This window comes from Erythrolamprus reginae, chromosome 2 (assembly GCF_031021105.1).
Source record: "Erythrolamprus reginae isolate rEryReg1 chromosome 2, rEryReg1.hap1, whole genome shotgun sequence".
NCBI lineage: Eukaryota > Metazoa > Chordata > Lepidosauria > Squamata > Dipsadidae > Erythrolamprus > Erythrolamprus reginae.
In genome coordinates, this window is record NC_091951.1 from 56163322 (window position 1) to 56181498 (window position 18177).

The window sequence follows — 18177 nt, forward strand, 5'->3', positions numbered from 1 at the left end:
CTAGAGAGGCCCCACGGAGGCTTTCCCCGCCTTTTCTGGCCCTGTTTCGTCCCAGGAGATTCCTAGAGAGGCCCCATGGAGGCTTCTCCCTGCCTTTTCCAGCCCTGCTTCCTCCCAGGAGATTCCTAGAGAGGCCCCATGGAGGCTTCTCCCTGTCTTTTCCGGCCGTTTCCTTCCAGGAGATTCCTAGAGAGGCCCCACGGAGGCTTCTCCCCACCTTTTTCGGCCCTGTTTCCTCCCAGGAGATTCCTAGAGAGGCCCCACAGAGACTTCTCCCCACCTTTTCTGGCCCTGTTTTCTCCCAGGAGATTTCTAGAGAGGCCCCACGGAGGCTTCTCCCTGCCTTTTCCTGTTACAGTTTCAGAGGCTAGGGTTTGTAAGTGGAAAATGGTTCTTGAGAAGAGGCAAAAAAAATCTTGAGCACCCGGTTCTTATCTAGAAAAATTCGTCAGTAGAGGCATTCTTAGGTACCACTGTATAGTACACTTTATCTCAATCCCTGTTCTCCATCTCCATTGCATTTTATAGAACAATGAAGGCAAACCTTTTTTGCCTCGGGTGCCAAAAGTGAGCCCACACCCACAATGCAATGCCCTCACCCCATGCCTGCATACAACCTCTCCAAGGTCCCTTCCAACTCTGTTATTTTGCTACATTACTTATGATTGCATGATGGTGTTTTTGACTCTGAACAACCAGCTCAAATTTAACTTTCCTGCTAATTATTTTGGCAAAATCCACCCATTTGGGAGAATAGATTTGCTTAAACAATCACATGGTTCATTAAATGACCACGTAATTAACAACCAGATGCTTAGTTTAATGACTTCCTTTATGACCATAGTAAAAATGGTCATAAAATCAAATCGGGTCACATGGTGACATGTTTAAAAACCACAATGACTTATGAGTAAAATTCCAGATACAATTGCAGTTGTTAAGTCAGGATTACATAGAAGATTGACGGCAGAAAAAGACCTCATGGTCCATGTAGTCTGCCCTTATACTATTTCTTGTATTTTATCTTAGGATGAATATATGTTTATCCCAGGCATGTTTAAATTCAGTTACTGTGAATTTATCAACCACGTCTGCTGGAAGTTTGTTCCAAGCATTTACTACTCTTTCAGTAAAATATTTTCTCACGTTACTTCTAATCTTTCCCCCAGCTAACCTCAGATTGTGCCCCCTTGTTCTTGCGTTCACTTTCTTATTATTTTCCTATCAGTTTCCTAATACATGCATTTACAATATTTGTATTTATGTGACTACTACTGCTTGTTTCCCTTTGCGTGAAGTTAAGTTGAACAGTAATAGACTTTCCGAAAAATACCAGAAGGAAGTTGAAACAGGGGATACAGGCCCTAAGAAACAACTGTGGGATAACTTACAATAAAATAGCCTATTGTAACCAAAAAACATATTACAAAATTACAATGTTAAAATCCTTTTTAAAATCTAAAAACTACTTTTCCATGACTTACCACTAATTTAATAATTCCAAGGCATGCAGAAAAATGGTGTGTGTGTGTGTGTGTGAGAGAGAGGTGTGGTATACATATAAGAGATACACGCATCTCTTATATAAAGCTACACAGAATGTCAATTCAGTAAGCAGCCAAATGAAAAATTATAGTACAGTGATCCCCCACTCGTTGCGAGGGTTCCGTTCCAGGACCCCCCGCAACGAGCGGGTTTTCACGAAGAAGCGCTGCGGAAGTAAAAACACCATCTGCGCATGTGCAGATGGTGTTTTTAACTTCCGCAGCGCTAGCGAGGAGCCGAAGATTGGGGGCGGCGCGGGTGTTTTACAACGTCGCAGCCGACATGGGGGGCTCGCTAGCACCCAACGAACCACCAACCCGGGTTTGGGGGGGTGCTAGCAAGCCCCCCCATGTCGGCGGCGACGTTTTAAAACACCGGCGCGGCTTTCCAATGAGTCCCGAAGACAAACGCGGAAGTTTGACGTTTGTCTTCGGGACTCATTGGAAAGCTCCGATCGTTTTAAAGCAGGCGCGCCGTTCTCCGCTGACTTCTAAAGCGGGAAAGTTCGCTAGGAGTCAGCGGGGAAGTTCGCTAGGAGTCAGCGGAGAACGGCGCGCCTGCTTTAAAACGATCGGAGCCAGCCGGCTCCGATCGTTTTAAAGCAGGCGTGCCGTTCTCCGCTGACTTCTAAAGCGGGGAAGTTTGCTAGGAGTCAGCGGAGAACGGCGCGCCTGCTTTAAAACGCGCGCCTGCTTTAAAACGCGCGCCTGCTTTAAAACGCGCGCCGTTCTCCGCTGACTCCTAGCGAACTTCCCCGCTTTAGAAGTCAGCGGAGAACGGCGCGCCTGCTTTAAAACGATCGGAGCCGGCCGGGCGAAGGGCGAAGGGCGAGCGGGTGGGCGAGCGGGTGGCCGGGCGAAGGGCGAAGGGCGGGCGAGCGGGTGCTGGGGGGGGGCTTCGCCCTCCCGCCAGCAAGAGGGGGAAGACCTAGGGAAGCCGCCCAGCAGCTGATCTGCCCGGCGCCATCTACGCATGCGTGCCCATAGAAAAAAGGGCACGCATGCGTAGATGGTATTTTGACTTCCGGGTTCAAAATTCGCAAATTACCCTGTTCGCAATGGTTGGGGACGCAATAACCGGGGGATCACTGTATTTCCCTTCTTTAATTACAGCCTTCCAGACTGCAAGAGGCTCTGTATAGGGGAAAGGATCCTTCACTTGGGAAATCCACATGTCAAAATGAAAGCAGGAGTTTCTCAAACATGGCGCCTGCCATGGGCAGCCTTGAATGACCATCCACGGAAGACAGGCATTCGTGTTTAAATTTGTGCCTTTACATCGGCCCAAGAGGTGACAACGATCACTGGTGCATTTAGACCAGGGGTAGGCAAAGTTGTCTCTTCTATGACATGTGGACTTCAACTCCCAGAATTCCTGAGCCAATCATGCTAGCTGTGGAATTCTGGGAGTTGAAGTCCACATGTCATAGAAGAGCCAACTTTGCCTACCTCTGATTTAGACAATCTGGCTTCCAATTTTACTAGTAGCATGGCTGGTTCAGGAATTCTGGGAGTTGAAGTCCACAGGTGATAAAGGGGCCATAGTTGCTCACCCGGTGTCTAATCAGGGGCCGATTCCCATTCACTTTTCCTGTGTGTGCACAGGTGCCCCAGTGTGTTTTTGCACACACTAGGGTTGCACGCACACTCAGGAGAATAGAAGCTGCATGCACAGTGGAACTTTTTCTACTGGTGGGACGTCCTCATTGGTATTGGTAGCAACCCAATACTGTGTCTAATATCTGGGAGGTGAGACTGCACCAGGCTGTAACGTTGGGAGAAAAAGGGGGTTGGTATCAGATGGATACAGTGTATAAGCTGGGCACAGCTAAAGCAGGGGTGGGAAATTTATAGTATCCCAAAGCCAAAACATCTGTGCCTCTGAAGAGGGCAGGCAGACAGACAAGCAATACTATACTACCTTCTAGCACATTCCATCCATGAGAGGGGGAAAAAACCGCATGACTCAGCTGCTCTGCCACAACCAGTAGCTCTCTGGCTTTGAGTGACAGGAACAGCCGTTTGTCCCTGCCCCTCACCCCTCGAAGAGAGGCAGTACATGGTTGGGGGAAGTGACAACTCCACAACTGCCAGTTGTTGCTAGACCGAGAGATTTTCCACAGCTTTGTCTAGCCTGTGGTTACCAAACTGCCATTTTTAAAATAAGATTAAGAAGGTGACCCCCAATAATAAATGTAGTTATTTTGGCATGCCGCTTAAGGAATTCTGGGAGTTGAAGTCCATGGATCCTCATTCTGCTGAGGTTGAGAAACACTGCTCTAATCTCATGCAGTACACAAGAGGAGGCTACAACCACTGTCAAATAGGATAATTGTCAGGCCCAAGACATTGTTTTGAGTTAGAGATTTGGCCTGCCACAAGTGAAATAGTACTGTGGTTAATTGGGGAGGGGTGGTTGCATGAGAGTGAAAGATACTAGCCACGACAAATTCTTTCCAGAAGATTTAAGGTCATCCTTTGTTCAGCACTAGCTGGAAGCACATGGGAGGAACGGGACATTGAGGGAACCGGAGTGGTCCATGTAACAAACTTGTGGCTGTGGGGATGAGGGATGAACCCTAACCTGGGTGGAGAACAGTAGGGCAGCGTTAGTATCGGAATAACTACAGTTTATAACCAACATGGCTCTGTTAATAAATCAGAACTTGGAAGAAGGCCAAGGTTTGGACTCTGATTTATTTGGAACGCTGACAATCTGGTTCCCTCAACATCCCATTCTTCCCATGTACTTCCAGCTGGTGCTGAACAAAGGATGACCTTGAATCTTCTGGAAAGAATTTGTTGTGGGTAGTATCTTTCCCTCTCATGCAACCACCCTTCCCCAATTACCACAGTACTATTCTAACTGTGGCAGGCCAAAGTCTCTCACTCAAAATGATGGCTTAGGCCTGACAATAGTTTCTTTCTTTCTTTCTTTCTTTCTTTCTTTCTTTCTTTCTTTCTTTCTTTCTTTCTTTCTTTCTTTCTATTATTATTATTATTATTATTATTATTATTATTATTATTATTACTACTACTAGTAGTAGTAGTACTATTACTACTATTACTACTATGGGTTTTTAAAAAAAATAAAATGTATCCCTCCTCCAAAAGAACCCCCCAAAGCCCATAGGTGACAGAATAATATTGCGTTCTTGCAAAATGGAGAAGATAACTTTTGATTCAATTGGGATATTTTAATCGGGGTGATTAATTGTATCTAATATTCTATCTAATTTCTTGCTTAGGTTTTATCTTATGAATATGCTTTGGGAAGGTTAAAAGTCAATGCTGAAAAAAAAAAGAGCGCTCTGATGTTATTATTCTCCATGCAAAACTGAAAAGTCTTTAAAATTTTAGTTCCGCCCCAAGAAATTCCTAGATCCACCCCCTTAAGACCTTCACTGCTGGTTCTTGAAAATTGTTAACGATCTTTAGTTTTTGCTTACTTCCTCACAGGAACTAATTGATACCAGTCCCATACACAAGTTGAAACCCCATCACCCCAAGAGCACCTGCATTAATTGTGCTGTCTAATTTGGAGCTGATGCAAGAAACTTTACCCTTAAAATCCCAAGTAGGCTACTGAAATAGGTATCAGATGAGTCTGTCTCACGACTAGCTCTGAGCTGCCACAAAATAAGATGCAAATTATTCTCCCATGCTTGTAAGGATTTTATTTTCTCTGGTATTGGCTCTCAGGCACTGGTACTGAAGCCCATTTTATGAAGTCAGCTTCCTTTTTTTCTGATGTCCTGTATTGATCTGATAATTCCTACTTATCCATTAAGATGAGTTAACCATGTTTTGAGTCCTCAAAACATTTTTTTTTTAAACCTAAAGGAATACACAAATAACAAATATAAGGACAACAAAAAAAGCTGGGAAGAGCCTTCCTTTAATAAGAGCAAATAGAATCATTGTTTTGTTTTGTGCTGGATGAAAAGTCAAAAAAAAAATCAAGAAAAAAAATCAGTGGCTGGTGCAGTCAAGGCAACTTCAACCAAGCTGGAACCCAATTTAAAACGAATCAAAGCAAGATATGCTATTCACAAAGGCTGTTTCTGCTTTCTCATCCAAGCTCTAACCCCTTCTATCATCAAATTTCCCTGACCACCAAATGAGTCCCCAAGCTCATTTGGGATCACTGCTCCCGATAGATGTTGTGAATATGATTTGCAGTTCTTCTCAATGATGAAGGCAAACCACAAAAGGAGATGCTACACTCCACTGCCTATGAAATAATAAGCTGACCACAAAATACATAGTCATTCCTGCGTCAAGGCTACCCTCCAAAGCAACCTCAAAATTACCATGCGGCAGCGAAGACTCACCACATACAAAACTTTCCGGGACCACTTCAAGAATACTTTTGCCCTTTAATGATTCCGGGTGGGCACAGGTGGCTTCCACAAACAGCTGTTGTTTTTTCTTGGTTAACCAAAGTGGCAACCACTTGAGCTGACAATCACAGAGGAAGCTCTCGCTGTTGATGCGGCTAGGAGAAAGCAAAGACAACAAGAAAAAGAACCAAGTGTTTCCAAAAGAACTTGCAACAGAAGTGTTAAAAATGTTCATAAGACAAGTGTGTGAAGATGATCTGCATTAGTTGCTATATGAATTATCAGCCTTGGACCAAATTCAACTCAATTCAATTTATTAGATTTGTATGCCGCCCTTCTCCGAAGACTCTGGGCGGCTCACAGAATAGATATAAAACAAAGCATATAGAAGAAATCTAAATTATTCGATATTCTATCTCCATGCCAATCCAACACATCTTTTTTTTTACCTGTACAGAGAAGGCTTTGTTCCAAATTCATTTAGTTTTCAAAACTGATTCATTTAAACATCTGAATCCAAACAGATTTATACAAGGCTACTGTCTGTAATTTTAATTTTACTTGGAAAAGGAATTTTAATTTTACTTGGGAAAGTGTCATATAAAGATATAGGTCCCAATTTAAGGAGACCATGGTCACATCCAGCAAGTGCTCATTTGATTGTTTAATACAATGTTTACATTTATATTCTGCAGTAGATAACATCCGGATAACCCCAATCTAATAGGCAAGTAATAACATTTCTGAAAGGGAGAAGTTCAAAATTTAAAGATGAAAAGATTACAAAAATAAAGTGTGTGAAATTCAGTATATAAGGAAACTAGTTTAGTGATAACCGCATATATATTTAATCCAGCATTTTCCTTTCCACAACAGCTATCAGAATTCTTTGGGAAGCTCTCAAGCACAGCATAAAGTATTGGGTATTTTGACAAATAATTTAGACTTTTACTGCATAACAGCTGATATGTATTAACAGGACAATTAGCTTTTTGAAAAATTCCCTAATTTACAGCTATTCATAAGTTTACCTATTCTTCATTAAGCTTTTAATTTATACTTAAAACCTAGCTTAGTGGTCATCAATTTCTTCTGAGGTAAATTTTCCAAATTACTTTGGAATAGCTGTGCCAATACTTGAAATGAAAATGGATATGCCCTTTAAATCTACAAATATCAGTTATTTGATAATCATGGGTTTACCACATGAATAAACTACCCCTGCCTATATTTAAATACAATAAAGATTAAGTGATTTGTGGTTGATTTTGGACAGAGCCATTTATGGATGTGTGTGTCTCCCTTCTTCAATAATGAACTTGTAAACTTAGCTTCTGGACATCTGTATAAACCACACACTATTTTAAAGAGAGGGAAAGGACAGAATTATATATGGCAAAAGAGAATGCGACAAACGAGATTCTGGCATAGTTGAAGTGACAAACCTGCTAACCTATTTGTAACTTTGAGTTTCACTGTTTCCTTGCAAATGTTTCATTATCCAACAAGGTAACAACATCAGTACTAGCAGCTGAGTAATGAAATGCCTGTAAGAGGGCAACCAATTTCCGAGAGCACCAAGAATCCAAGTTCATTGCCTAGTTACAAATATTCTCTTCTGCTGATAACATTTGTTAATTCTCCCCTTCTAAATGGGTTCAAGGGTCAAATTCAAAGACAGCTTATTACTGAAATTTCATCATACGGATATAAATATACTACAGTGTTCCCTCGATTTTCGCGGGTTCGAACTTCGCAAAAAGTCTATACCACAGTTTTTCAAAAATATTAATTAAAAAATACTTTTCGGTTCCCCCCCCCCAATACCACGGTTTTTCCTGCCCGATGACGTCATATATCATCACCAAACTTTCGTCCACCTTTAATAAATATATTTTTAAATAAACTTTAATAAAGAAACATGGTGAGTAATAATCTAAATGATTGCTAAGGGAATGAGAAATTGCAATTTAGGGGTTTAAAGTGTTAAGAGAAGGCGTGTGATAGTGTTCATAGCCAAAAGTAGTGTATTTACTTCCGCATCTCTACTTCACGGAAATTCAACTTTCATGGGCGGTCTCGGAACGCATCTCCCGCGAAAATCGAGGGAACACTGTATATGGTGTATATGGCCAGAGGATGGGAGTTTGGACTTCCTGAACACAATGCGAAAAGGCAGAGCTACAGCCCAATGAAATCAACCACAAGGAAGATCTAATTTCACTAGTTATGGAATTTTACTATTTGACATCTGCTCTCCTTCAAAAATAGCTTGTAAGAAGAAGATTGCAGGGAACAATGGAATAATTGATAATATGGGAAAGAGCTATTGGAGGGAGGAAATGCCACAGAAATGGACCAAAATACACAGCAAACACTTATTAGGATTCATTCCTTACAGTTCTTTCAGATTTTTCAGCTTTGTAAAGGCATCCTCTTGAATGGACCGTATGGCGTTATTCCCAAGGTTCCTATAGAAAGTAAAGCATTTATTTTAATTTATAGATGTACCGTGGTGTTACAAGAGTAACTCTGTAAGTGTAGGTTCTTTTAGTACAGCACTTTGTGATTTTTTCCACTTATTCGTAATATCTCTGATCCTAGTAAATAGAGGATGTGCAGAATTAGGGCCCGAATGCCTTTACGAATCATACTAACTTTAACAAGACATGTCATAGTAAATATCTCACCTGTCCACTTTCCCTTCACATCCGATTTCTATTAATTTTTTTTCATTTTACTAAATCCTAATGGTGATTAATAAAAAAAGGTCAATTTTATTATACAGACGGTCCTCGCTTAGAGATTGCCCTGTTGAGCAACCATTCAAAATTACAATGGCGCTGAAAAAGTAAACACTGGTTCTTGCATTTATGATCAGAGCAGCATCCCATGGTCAGGTGATATTTTGGGATTTTGCAGTCTTTATAACTTTCCAGTGTTCTGTGGTCACATGATCACATTTATGCACTTCATAGCCAATTTATGAGTAGCAGGGTCAATAGAGAAGCTGGCAGTAAGACCGAAAGTCGCAATCACATTATGTCTTGCTTAATGACCACAGGAGATTGCTTAGGGCAGGGGTGTCCAACTTGTGGGCCCCAGACCAGATGCGTCATGCACTGGTCATGCCCACCCCCATTTTAGCAAAGGGGAGAGAGTCGCAATACATAGAAACATAGAAACATAGAAGTCTGACGGCAGAAAAAGACCTCATGGTCCATCTAGTCTGCCCTTATACTATTTTCTGTATTTTATCTTAGGATGGATATATGTTTATCCCAGGCATGTTTAAATTCAGTTACTGTGGATTTATCTACCATCATGTGATGACATGAGTTTGACAGTCCTGTCTTAGAAGTGGTGGAACTGATGACATAACTCTATTGAGGTCATATAATATCTCGTTAACAACCACATTATTTATAGTTAAGCACAGACTCTCTGCATAGTTTTTTTGTTAGCCAGTTAAAATACCAATAGCAATAACACATAGACTTATACAGTGGTACCTCTACTTATGAACCTAATTCATTTCGTGACCAGGTTCTTAAGCTTGTAAGAAGAAGCAATTTTTCCCATAGGAATTTATAAATAAAATAAAATAAAATTTTATTATTATCAATGTAAAAGCAAATAATGTGTGTGATTGGGCAGTCACCACAGGAAGGTGGAGGGCCTGTTTTCTCCCAGGAGATTCCTAGAGAGGTTCTCCCCGCCTTTTCCATCCCTGTTTCCTCCCATGAAATTCCTAGAGAGGCCCCACAGAAGCTTCTCCCACCTTTTCTGCCCCAGTTTCCTCCCAGGAGATTCCTAGAGAGGCCCCACAGAGGCTTCTCCCTGCCTTTTCCGGTTACAGTTTTGGAGGCCTGGATTTGTAAGTGGAAAATGGTTCTTGAGAAGAGGCAAAAATATCTTGAACACCCGGTTCTTATCTAGAAAACTTCATAAGTAGAGGCGTTCTTAGGTTGAGTTACCACTGTATTCACAGTGTTTTACAGTCCTCTCTAAACGAATCAGCAGATTGCCTCCAACGATCTCATTTCACTGACCTTGGAAGGATAGAAGGCTGAGTCAACCTTGAGCTGGTTAGACTTGAACTGCCAAACTGCTTGCTGCCGGCAGTCAGCAGAGATAGCCTGAAGTACTGCATTTTAACTACTCTGCCACTACTACTCTTATAAGATACAGGTTAACTGCATATTATGCCTTGGAGGTACGTTATTCAGCACAAAAGAAATAGAATTTACTGCAGTTTATTCTTAATGTTATATATGAACTGGCCCATGAATAGTACTATTTTCAACCCATTATTATTTTAATAGCTTTAGGTGGATTTTTTTTAAAATAGTACATCTGCACACATAACTCCATTCCAATTACTTAGTAAATCTGCCAGCATTTTAAACGCAAATGTTTTTAGCATTTCATCTGGCCAATTGCTGAAAAACTGTACTTGAAGCAAAGAACATGTAGTATTTTAAACTTTAACCCCTTCCACCCACCTCTTTCCAAAGGAACCCCACTCCTCCTTCGCAATAAGATTTGGATAAGATAGAAAGAACAGAGGGAAGAGGATTTCAGAACTTCAGCCAACTACGCCGGGGGAAAAACAGCAAAGAACCAACTCCAACGTCTACTTCATATACCGGTAAACACACATTACAATTAAACTGTCTTTAATTGGCTGGTCCCCAAGTAAAGATGTCTTAGTTGTAATTTGTAGTCATTTGCACATGAGTAAAAACAGCAAGGATTTGGAAAATGAGCAGACATTTTAAAACAGGATCCAATCTCTGAAGAAGGATCATCCATGCCGTGGGGAGATTTTTGCAAAGACAAAAATGTAGGGAGAGAGAAAGGGGCTTCAATGCCAATTCTCTAATTCACTCTCTAGCCTGCCCTCTCTGTTCAAAAATAATTGTGTAAAAAAAAGTAACAGAAATGGCTCTTCTAAAATGGTGTTCTCCCTCTCTGGATTTTGCAAGTATGTGTTTAAAAAATTAGCAAGTACAAAAAAACAAGCAAAATGAACAATCCACAAGCAAACTAACCCCAGGGGTCTTTAGGACTCTTAATATTATAGACTTATTTTCTACCAAATTCTATCCTTAATGCCAGCAGAGGGAGTCAAAGTGAGGATGATGGAAGTAGAACTGATCTTGATCAAATTTGCCATCTATGTAAGTGGCAATATTTAAGGAGAAGAGATGTAAATCTTCTGATATTCGGCTACCTTTCCTGCCACTGTAGCCTAATTTATTGTAAATACATTCAGGCAACAGCATAGAAGAGCAATTGAAAATGCAAAGGTTACCTTTTTCCTCCCATCCTGCTAGCAAAGATAATGGTGAGATATTTTGACCCCCAACTTTTTTGTAGATAGCCATAGCGTTTAGATTTATATACCACTTGTTGTGGTTAGCTCTGGCCCTGCTCCTGCCCCAAGGACTGTGGATGTGGGGGAGACATCCACATGCTGCAGGCCTGCTTTGCCCCCCCCCTCCGGTGGAATCTGCTGATGAAGGCTCCTTTGACCAAGAAGACATGAGTGACAGGGAGGAGGAGAGTGTGGCAGACAGCTCAGAAGGAGATCAATTATCTAGCTCCTCCTTGGATTCAGAACAAGAGTTAATGATACAGCCACGCATGCGGAGAGCGATGCATAGGCAACAACAACTGAGAGATTATTATCAAAGAAAATGAGGCCACCTGTGGTTGGGTGGGGCTGTGGTAATTAGTGAGGCTGCTATAAAGAGCAGCCTGTGGGTTTGGCCATTGTGGAGGATTATCTGATCGTTGTGTTTCGTGACTGCTTTACTGACTTTGACTTTTTGTGTGCTGATTTTTCCCCGCTTTGAAATTAAACCAGAGCAAAGTGTGTGTCACTTTGTGAAAGAAGGACTGTGAATTACCTCACAGCTGCAAGCTAAGTATCACAGAACTGATAAGGGACTTGTACAAATTACCAGTTTGTTTGGAGACGAGTGCTCTTTGCTATACCAAAAGAGGGCTTGGTTTAAGTGCAGTTTCATGATAAAGAACATTGTTTTGAATTTTCAAACGTGTGTGTGTCTGAAATTTGTACCTGTGAATTTTTGGGAGGATTCTACCAGAGAGCCCGACAGAACGCCACTTCATATTGCTTTTACAGCCCTCAGAATCAGCATATTGCCCCCAACAATCTGGGTCCTCATTTTACCCACCTCGGAAGGATGGAAGGCTGAGTCAACCTTGAGCCGGTGGTGAGAGTTGAACTGCTGAACTACAGCTAGCAGTTAGCTGAACTAGCCTGCAGTGTTGCACTCTAACCACTCATCTAAGAGTAACATGAATATAAGCCCATTATTCATCCTGCCAAGCCCATAAATTAGCCAAACAAGGGAAATAGAAGTTGTGTGGCAAAAAGTACACTTGAAATAAAGAAAAGGGGTTGTATATGTACTGCGTCACCCCAGATACCACTAAGTGGCAAAGAAGAACAGAGCAAAAAAGATGCAATTTCAAACTTTTGGGAAGGGAGAATAATTTCTCAGGAAGGTTTAGATTTTTGTAAATAAAAGAGACATTTCAATATAAGTGGGGTTTTTTTTTTTAAAAAAGCAACATCATGTAACTGGTCATGTGTTCTACAACTTTCTTCCTAGCAGGGGTCAAGAAATAATTTTTTTAAAAAAGCAGAGCCAAAGTTGGAACTGACTTATAATGAGAAGGAAGCAGCTGGCTCTCAGGAAGGGAGCTTCTCAGCTTACAAAGATGCTATTAAATTGCTTGCAGGCCGTTGCAGCAGCCATTCCTGGCAAGCCTCCCCTTTCCCTCCCTCTCCCAACCTGCAAAGCCTTGTGGGTTACTCACAGGTGTTCCAGGGCCTCCAAGCCGGAGAACGCCTCCTTGGCCACAGACTTGATCTTGTTTCCAAACAGAGTCCTGCAGTTGCCAAACACCCAGCAAGCCAGATAAGCAGCAGACAGAGGAAGAGGAGGAGGAGGGAAGGGGGGGAGGGTGGTAAGAGAGGGAAGAGGGGAAGAAAAGACCCCAATTAGCGAGTGTCTATCTGATGAACCATCTCCATGTAAGGCGCTGGAAATACAATCTGTCGAGATTAAGGAAGCATACTCTCTCCCTTTCCCTGAAATTAAATACCTTTATCTTTATTAGAGCTTAAGAGTGATGATAGCTTTATCCAGGGCATTCTTTGTTGGGGTTAAGAAGTGCAGATTTGCAATGGAAAGTGGGGGGAGGCCAGTCGGGATGTGAGCTGACCTTGGCTTATCAGCCCAAACACCATTTAAACAAGACATTGGATTCTGCCACTGGGCAGTCCACCCTCGATCTTTTCCCAGTTTGCAATAAGTGGTTTTCAAAACAGTCCATGAAGTTTCAGACTTTTTCAAAGTTTCAAACTACACTTGGGAACAATTTGTAACACAATTTCTGTTGAGTTTGATTTTTAAGCTTTTTGATAGTTAATTAGTCATGCTGGTTTCAAAACTGTAGTTCGTTTTTTCCTACCACGTCAAGTTTTTTTCTCTACACTTTATTTATATATGTAATACAGTTAATTAGGCAACATGAGCATCAAATTGCATTTTTTACATAGCTATCCTGCTAACTTCCTGGAAAATCTTGGTGCAGTCAGTGATGAGCAGGGTGAGTGATTCCACCAAGATTTGAAGGTCATGGAGGCACCATATCAAGGTAGATGGGATGTACATATGATGGCTGACTATCGTTGGAGCATCAAGCGAGAATGTCCACAGATTAAACACTCCAGAAAAAGCTATAAGCAATTTTTTTACCTTAATATGTATAATTACCCTTTGATTAAAAAAAACAACTATTTGTATGAACACAATTTAACTTGCAGTAACTATGTATGAATAAAATTATTCTTTGTAAACAGTATATTTGGTTTTTACTTTACTTTCCTTTATATGCACAATTTGTATGACTTTTGAGGATATCCTGTAACTTTAAAAGTTGACATGATAGAGAAAAAATGTGGTTATTTTTGGATCCAGAGGCAAAAACTTCGTTGGAAAAAAGTCACGGATTTAAGACAACAAAATTGCTGTTCCCAAAATTGCTATAGATGGATCTTCTCCAGATCCCACTTTGATGCTGTCCTATGAGCTCTACTGGCGAGAAGATATCATAGGATTCCTCATTTACAGAGACTTTGCCGGCATGGATTTCCAAATACAAGGGCCATATGCGGTATCAGTTTCCTACCAGTATGTTTGAGAACACTGCACCGGTAGTAAAAATAGAGCTGCGTGCAGAGCTCTGGGTATCCTGTGGGCCCGTGTGAGTCCCAGCGAGATTTTGCTTCTACACATGTGCAGAAAGCAAAATCTCGTGCATGTGCGGAAGCAAAAAAAATCACTGATAAAAATCTCGCTGAGATGCATGCAGCCACCTGCCAGACATCTGGGGCTGCACTTGCAGGCACTGGTAGTGGCAGCAGCAACAACCCCCGCCTGGCCATATGGATACATTTTATATTTATTATTTTTAAGGGATTATTATTATTATTTATTATTACCAAAAACCAAAAAACACACCAAACAACACATTCATACCAAACATAAAACAAAGTATTAAAAAAGCTTGGGGGAAAGGTGTCTCAACTCCCCCATTCCTGGCGCTATAAGTGAGTCTTGAGCAGTTTACGAAAGACAGGGTGCATGGGGGCAGTTCTAATTTCCGGGGGGGGGGGAGTTGGTTCCAGAGGGCCGGGCCCGCCACAGAGAAGGCTCTTCCCCTGGGGCCCGCCAAACGACATTGTTTAGTCGACGGGACCCGGAAAAGGCCAACTCTGTGGGACCTTATCGGTCGCTGGGATTTGTGCGGTAGCAGGCGGTTCTGGAGGTACTCTGGTCCAATGCCATGTAGGGCTTTAAAGGTCATGACCAACACTTTGAATTATGACAGGAAACTGATCGGCAGCCAATGCAAGCCACGGAGTGTTGAAGAAACGTGGGCGAATTTTGGAAGCCCCACGATGGCTCTCGTGGCTGCGTTCTGCACGATGTGAAGTTTCTGAACACTTTTCAAAGGTAGCCCCATGTAGAGAGCATTGCAGTAATCGAACGTCGAGGTGATGAGTGCATGAGCGACTGTGAGCAATAATCCCATACTCACATATCAGAAGAGCATCATCAAATTATTCAACTGTGCAAAACTGAAGATTGCTCCACAATAAGCAGAGCAAACAACACAGCAAATTGAAGAGCCACCAAGGAGATTGGCCTTTTGTAATTCCTCCCTGGATAAGGAGATGACTTGGGCTTGGCCACAAGTGCTCCAGACAGTTGCTGCTCACAAGGGGGTTGCAAAATAGTGACCTTAGCATTCTGAGAGATGAAAGAATAGTCATTTTTTAAATTCAAACTGTGGTTAGAGGATACTATGTTCAGATATTTCTTTTTTAATCATGTTTGGAGAATGTGTCTTAACTACTTTTTACCCATTAGGCACCTTTGGGCTGACAAATTTAGGAATTTAAATATATGGAGGGGACAAACAGCAAAAAGATGAACTTAATGGATTTTTTGTATAATCAGGACTGAAATGATGTTTTTTATGCATTAGTTTATCAATAAGAGATGAGATATGGAAAGAGGTTTCTGGTATAAAAATGTGGTAGTATGTAATTTAAAATGTTTATAATCACATTAATTTTGTAATGAAAAAGCAAATTGCTTCCTTGTATATTTCCTTTCTTTTTCTTCATTATATTCTTATTTTTTCTTTCTTTACTGTTTCTTTCTTTTCTGCACCTTCTATTTTCTATTCTTTTATTTCTTTTAGTTTACAACTACAACAACAATAATTAGTACAATCTTTAATAACTTCCTTGCAATATATATTAAGTAAGAAGTGTACTTTTAAAGCAAAGGTAATGCGAGTCAATTCTAGCATAGCGTTTGGCTCTGCCTTCCTCATAAAGAAATCGCCGCAGAGAGACATTCAAATATTCTGGTCATGAAATCAAATCTGATAGATACTTGATTCCTACAATGCAAAAAATGTTCTGCTGGCGCTCCATAGCTTTAGCTAAATTGGCCCTGCAGAGCTTGGTTTTGGATAATATTGACAGTATTATTCTGTTACTTATCTGATTTCTAGCATTTTCATTTCTTCTTTTTTAAAAGTGCAATATAGCCCATCCTGAATCCTGATGACAGAAGAGATTAAACCTCTGCAACAAATTAATTCAGGAGGATACAGTATGGGGACTTTTGGAATGCTTCTTTAATTTCAGCTTTTTGTTAATTCCTGCAACTCTCCCCTGAATAAAGACACGAATAAAGCACAATTAGAACCTAGGAAGGTCAGAGCAACTGTTCAAATCCTATACACTATATTCAATGTATTGTGATTGTCCATAAATATTGAGATAGGTCTTCCATTAAACGGTACTCTTCGATGTCTATTTGGATAGCTCTATCATAAAGAAATTCGTATTCTGTACTTTTCTTGACAGTTTAAAAAAAAGAATGGAAAGAATTAAAATATTATAAAGGCATATTATAAATATTAATATTTTAATTCTTTCCATTCTTTCCTAATTTTAAAATTATTAAAGGCATATTATAAATATATTTATAATATGCCTTTAATAATTTTAAAATTAGGAAACCATGTGTCAAAATTTGAAATCTTTATGAGGAACAAGCTAAGTCACCTGCTAGTGACTTAAGAACACCATTTTTCACACCTATGAACATTGCCACATTCTCATGGTCATGTGATCAAAATTCAGAAACATGGCAACTGACTCATATTTATGACTGTTGTAGCGTTCCTGAGTCATACGATCATCTTTTGCGACCTTCTGACAAGCAAAGGCAATAGGAAAATCAGATCCACTAATAATTATGTTATGAGATTAACAACTGCAGTGATTCACTTAACAACAAAGTCCATAAAACGGAGCAAAACTCATTTAACAAATGTTTTGCTTAACAATAAAAAGTTTGGGCTCAATTGAGGTTATAAGTCAAGGACTATCTGTATACTGAGGAATGGAAACATTTGGCAAGTAATCTGTAGGAAAAGCAAAATATTATTTCAGTGCTTTATATAAATATTTATTTTATTTTATTTTATTTGTTTGTTTTGTTCTGTTCTGTTTTGTTTTGTTTTGTTTTACTTTACTTTACTTTACTTTACTTATTAGATTTGTATGCCGCCCCTCTCCGTAGACAATAACTTTGATGGGTGGATATTTTTGGCAAGAAGATACTTTATGTCTTCTTTGGTAAATCCCAATAGTTGAGAATGACTGATGATATAAAAGAACGGAGGCCAATTGGAGAAGTAAGCTATCCCAAATAAATCAGATTTCCTTAGCTGAATGTTGCTTTTCAATATAATCAAGAAGCAGCAGCAATTAGGTAAAAAAAGAAATTACAAAACAAGTTTGTACAATCTGTTTTCTGTGACAGATGCATCATCTGTAATCTAATCTTAAATTCTTACATACATGAATGTGTGTCTCAGAAAAGTAAAACAAAAAATTCCCCCACTCCCCAAAAAAAATCAGTAGTGAGAAGAAAGAAGTTACTCAGGATTTAAATATTTGAGGACTTCATAAAGATGCTTGGGACCTCTGACCGGTTTTTATAGATTAGGGTTAGAATATTCTTCGTGTTCCACAATTAAGATGTGTATATAATCCCTCACTACTTCGCAGTTCACCTTTTGCGGATTTGCTGCTTCACGGGTTTTCAAAGGGGTCTTAAACCCATTAAATGCATTGAAAATTTTAAATCCATTAAAAATTCATAAAATTCTTCTACAGTACTATTGTACTCTATTAAAGAAACTGGTAGGTGATAACATGTAGTTCCAGCTGAGAAACATTATAGAATGACTGTTTAATGCAAAGATGGGTTTTAAAAATCCAAATACATAAAAATACACAAAAAACTATCTTTCCTCTACTTCATGGAAATTCGTTTTTTACGGGTGGTTTTGGAACGCATCCCCCGCGAAAAACGAGGGATTACTGTAATTAGGTCATGTCTTGATTTAATTGTCTTGGTTTTACCCACAACTTGTAGATATGGCCATGTTTGTTTGTTTGTTTTGGGTCCCTAAGAAGAATGGAACTAAAAATCAGTCCCACACCTTTTGCTTTTTAAAAACTGCAAAGAAATACAATGTCTAAATAATTAGGGTTATTTCTAGACGTCACTTTTTGCCAGTGTAATGTTTTGATTGTTCTTTTGAGGCAATGCTTTAATTTAAGCTTGCTCTCTCCTCAGTGGAAAATGTCATCT

General features: G+C 40.2%; 1 protein-coding gene across 2 annotated transcripts in view; it reads right to left on the bottom strand.

The window, feature by feature from the left end:
• LRIG1 (leucine rich repeats and immunoglobulin like domains 1) overlaps nucleotides 1-18177 on the bottom strand; it is a 191278-nt gene that overhangs the window by 24850 nt on the left and 148251 nt on the right. For both annotated transcript variants that reach the window (XM_070738181.1, XM_070738182.1), the window contains exons 10-12: nucleotides 12743-12814; nucleotides 8287-8358; nucleotides 5879-6042 (exon numbers count right to left, since the gene is read on the bottom strand). In XM_070738181.1, the coding sequence (XP_070594282.1) occupies nucleotides 5879-6042; nucleotides 8287-8358; nucleotides 12743-12814 (308 nt within the window). The remainder of the gene's footprint in view (nucleotides 1-5878; nucleotides 6043-8286; nucleotides 8359-12742; nucleotides 12815-18177) is intronic.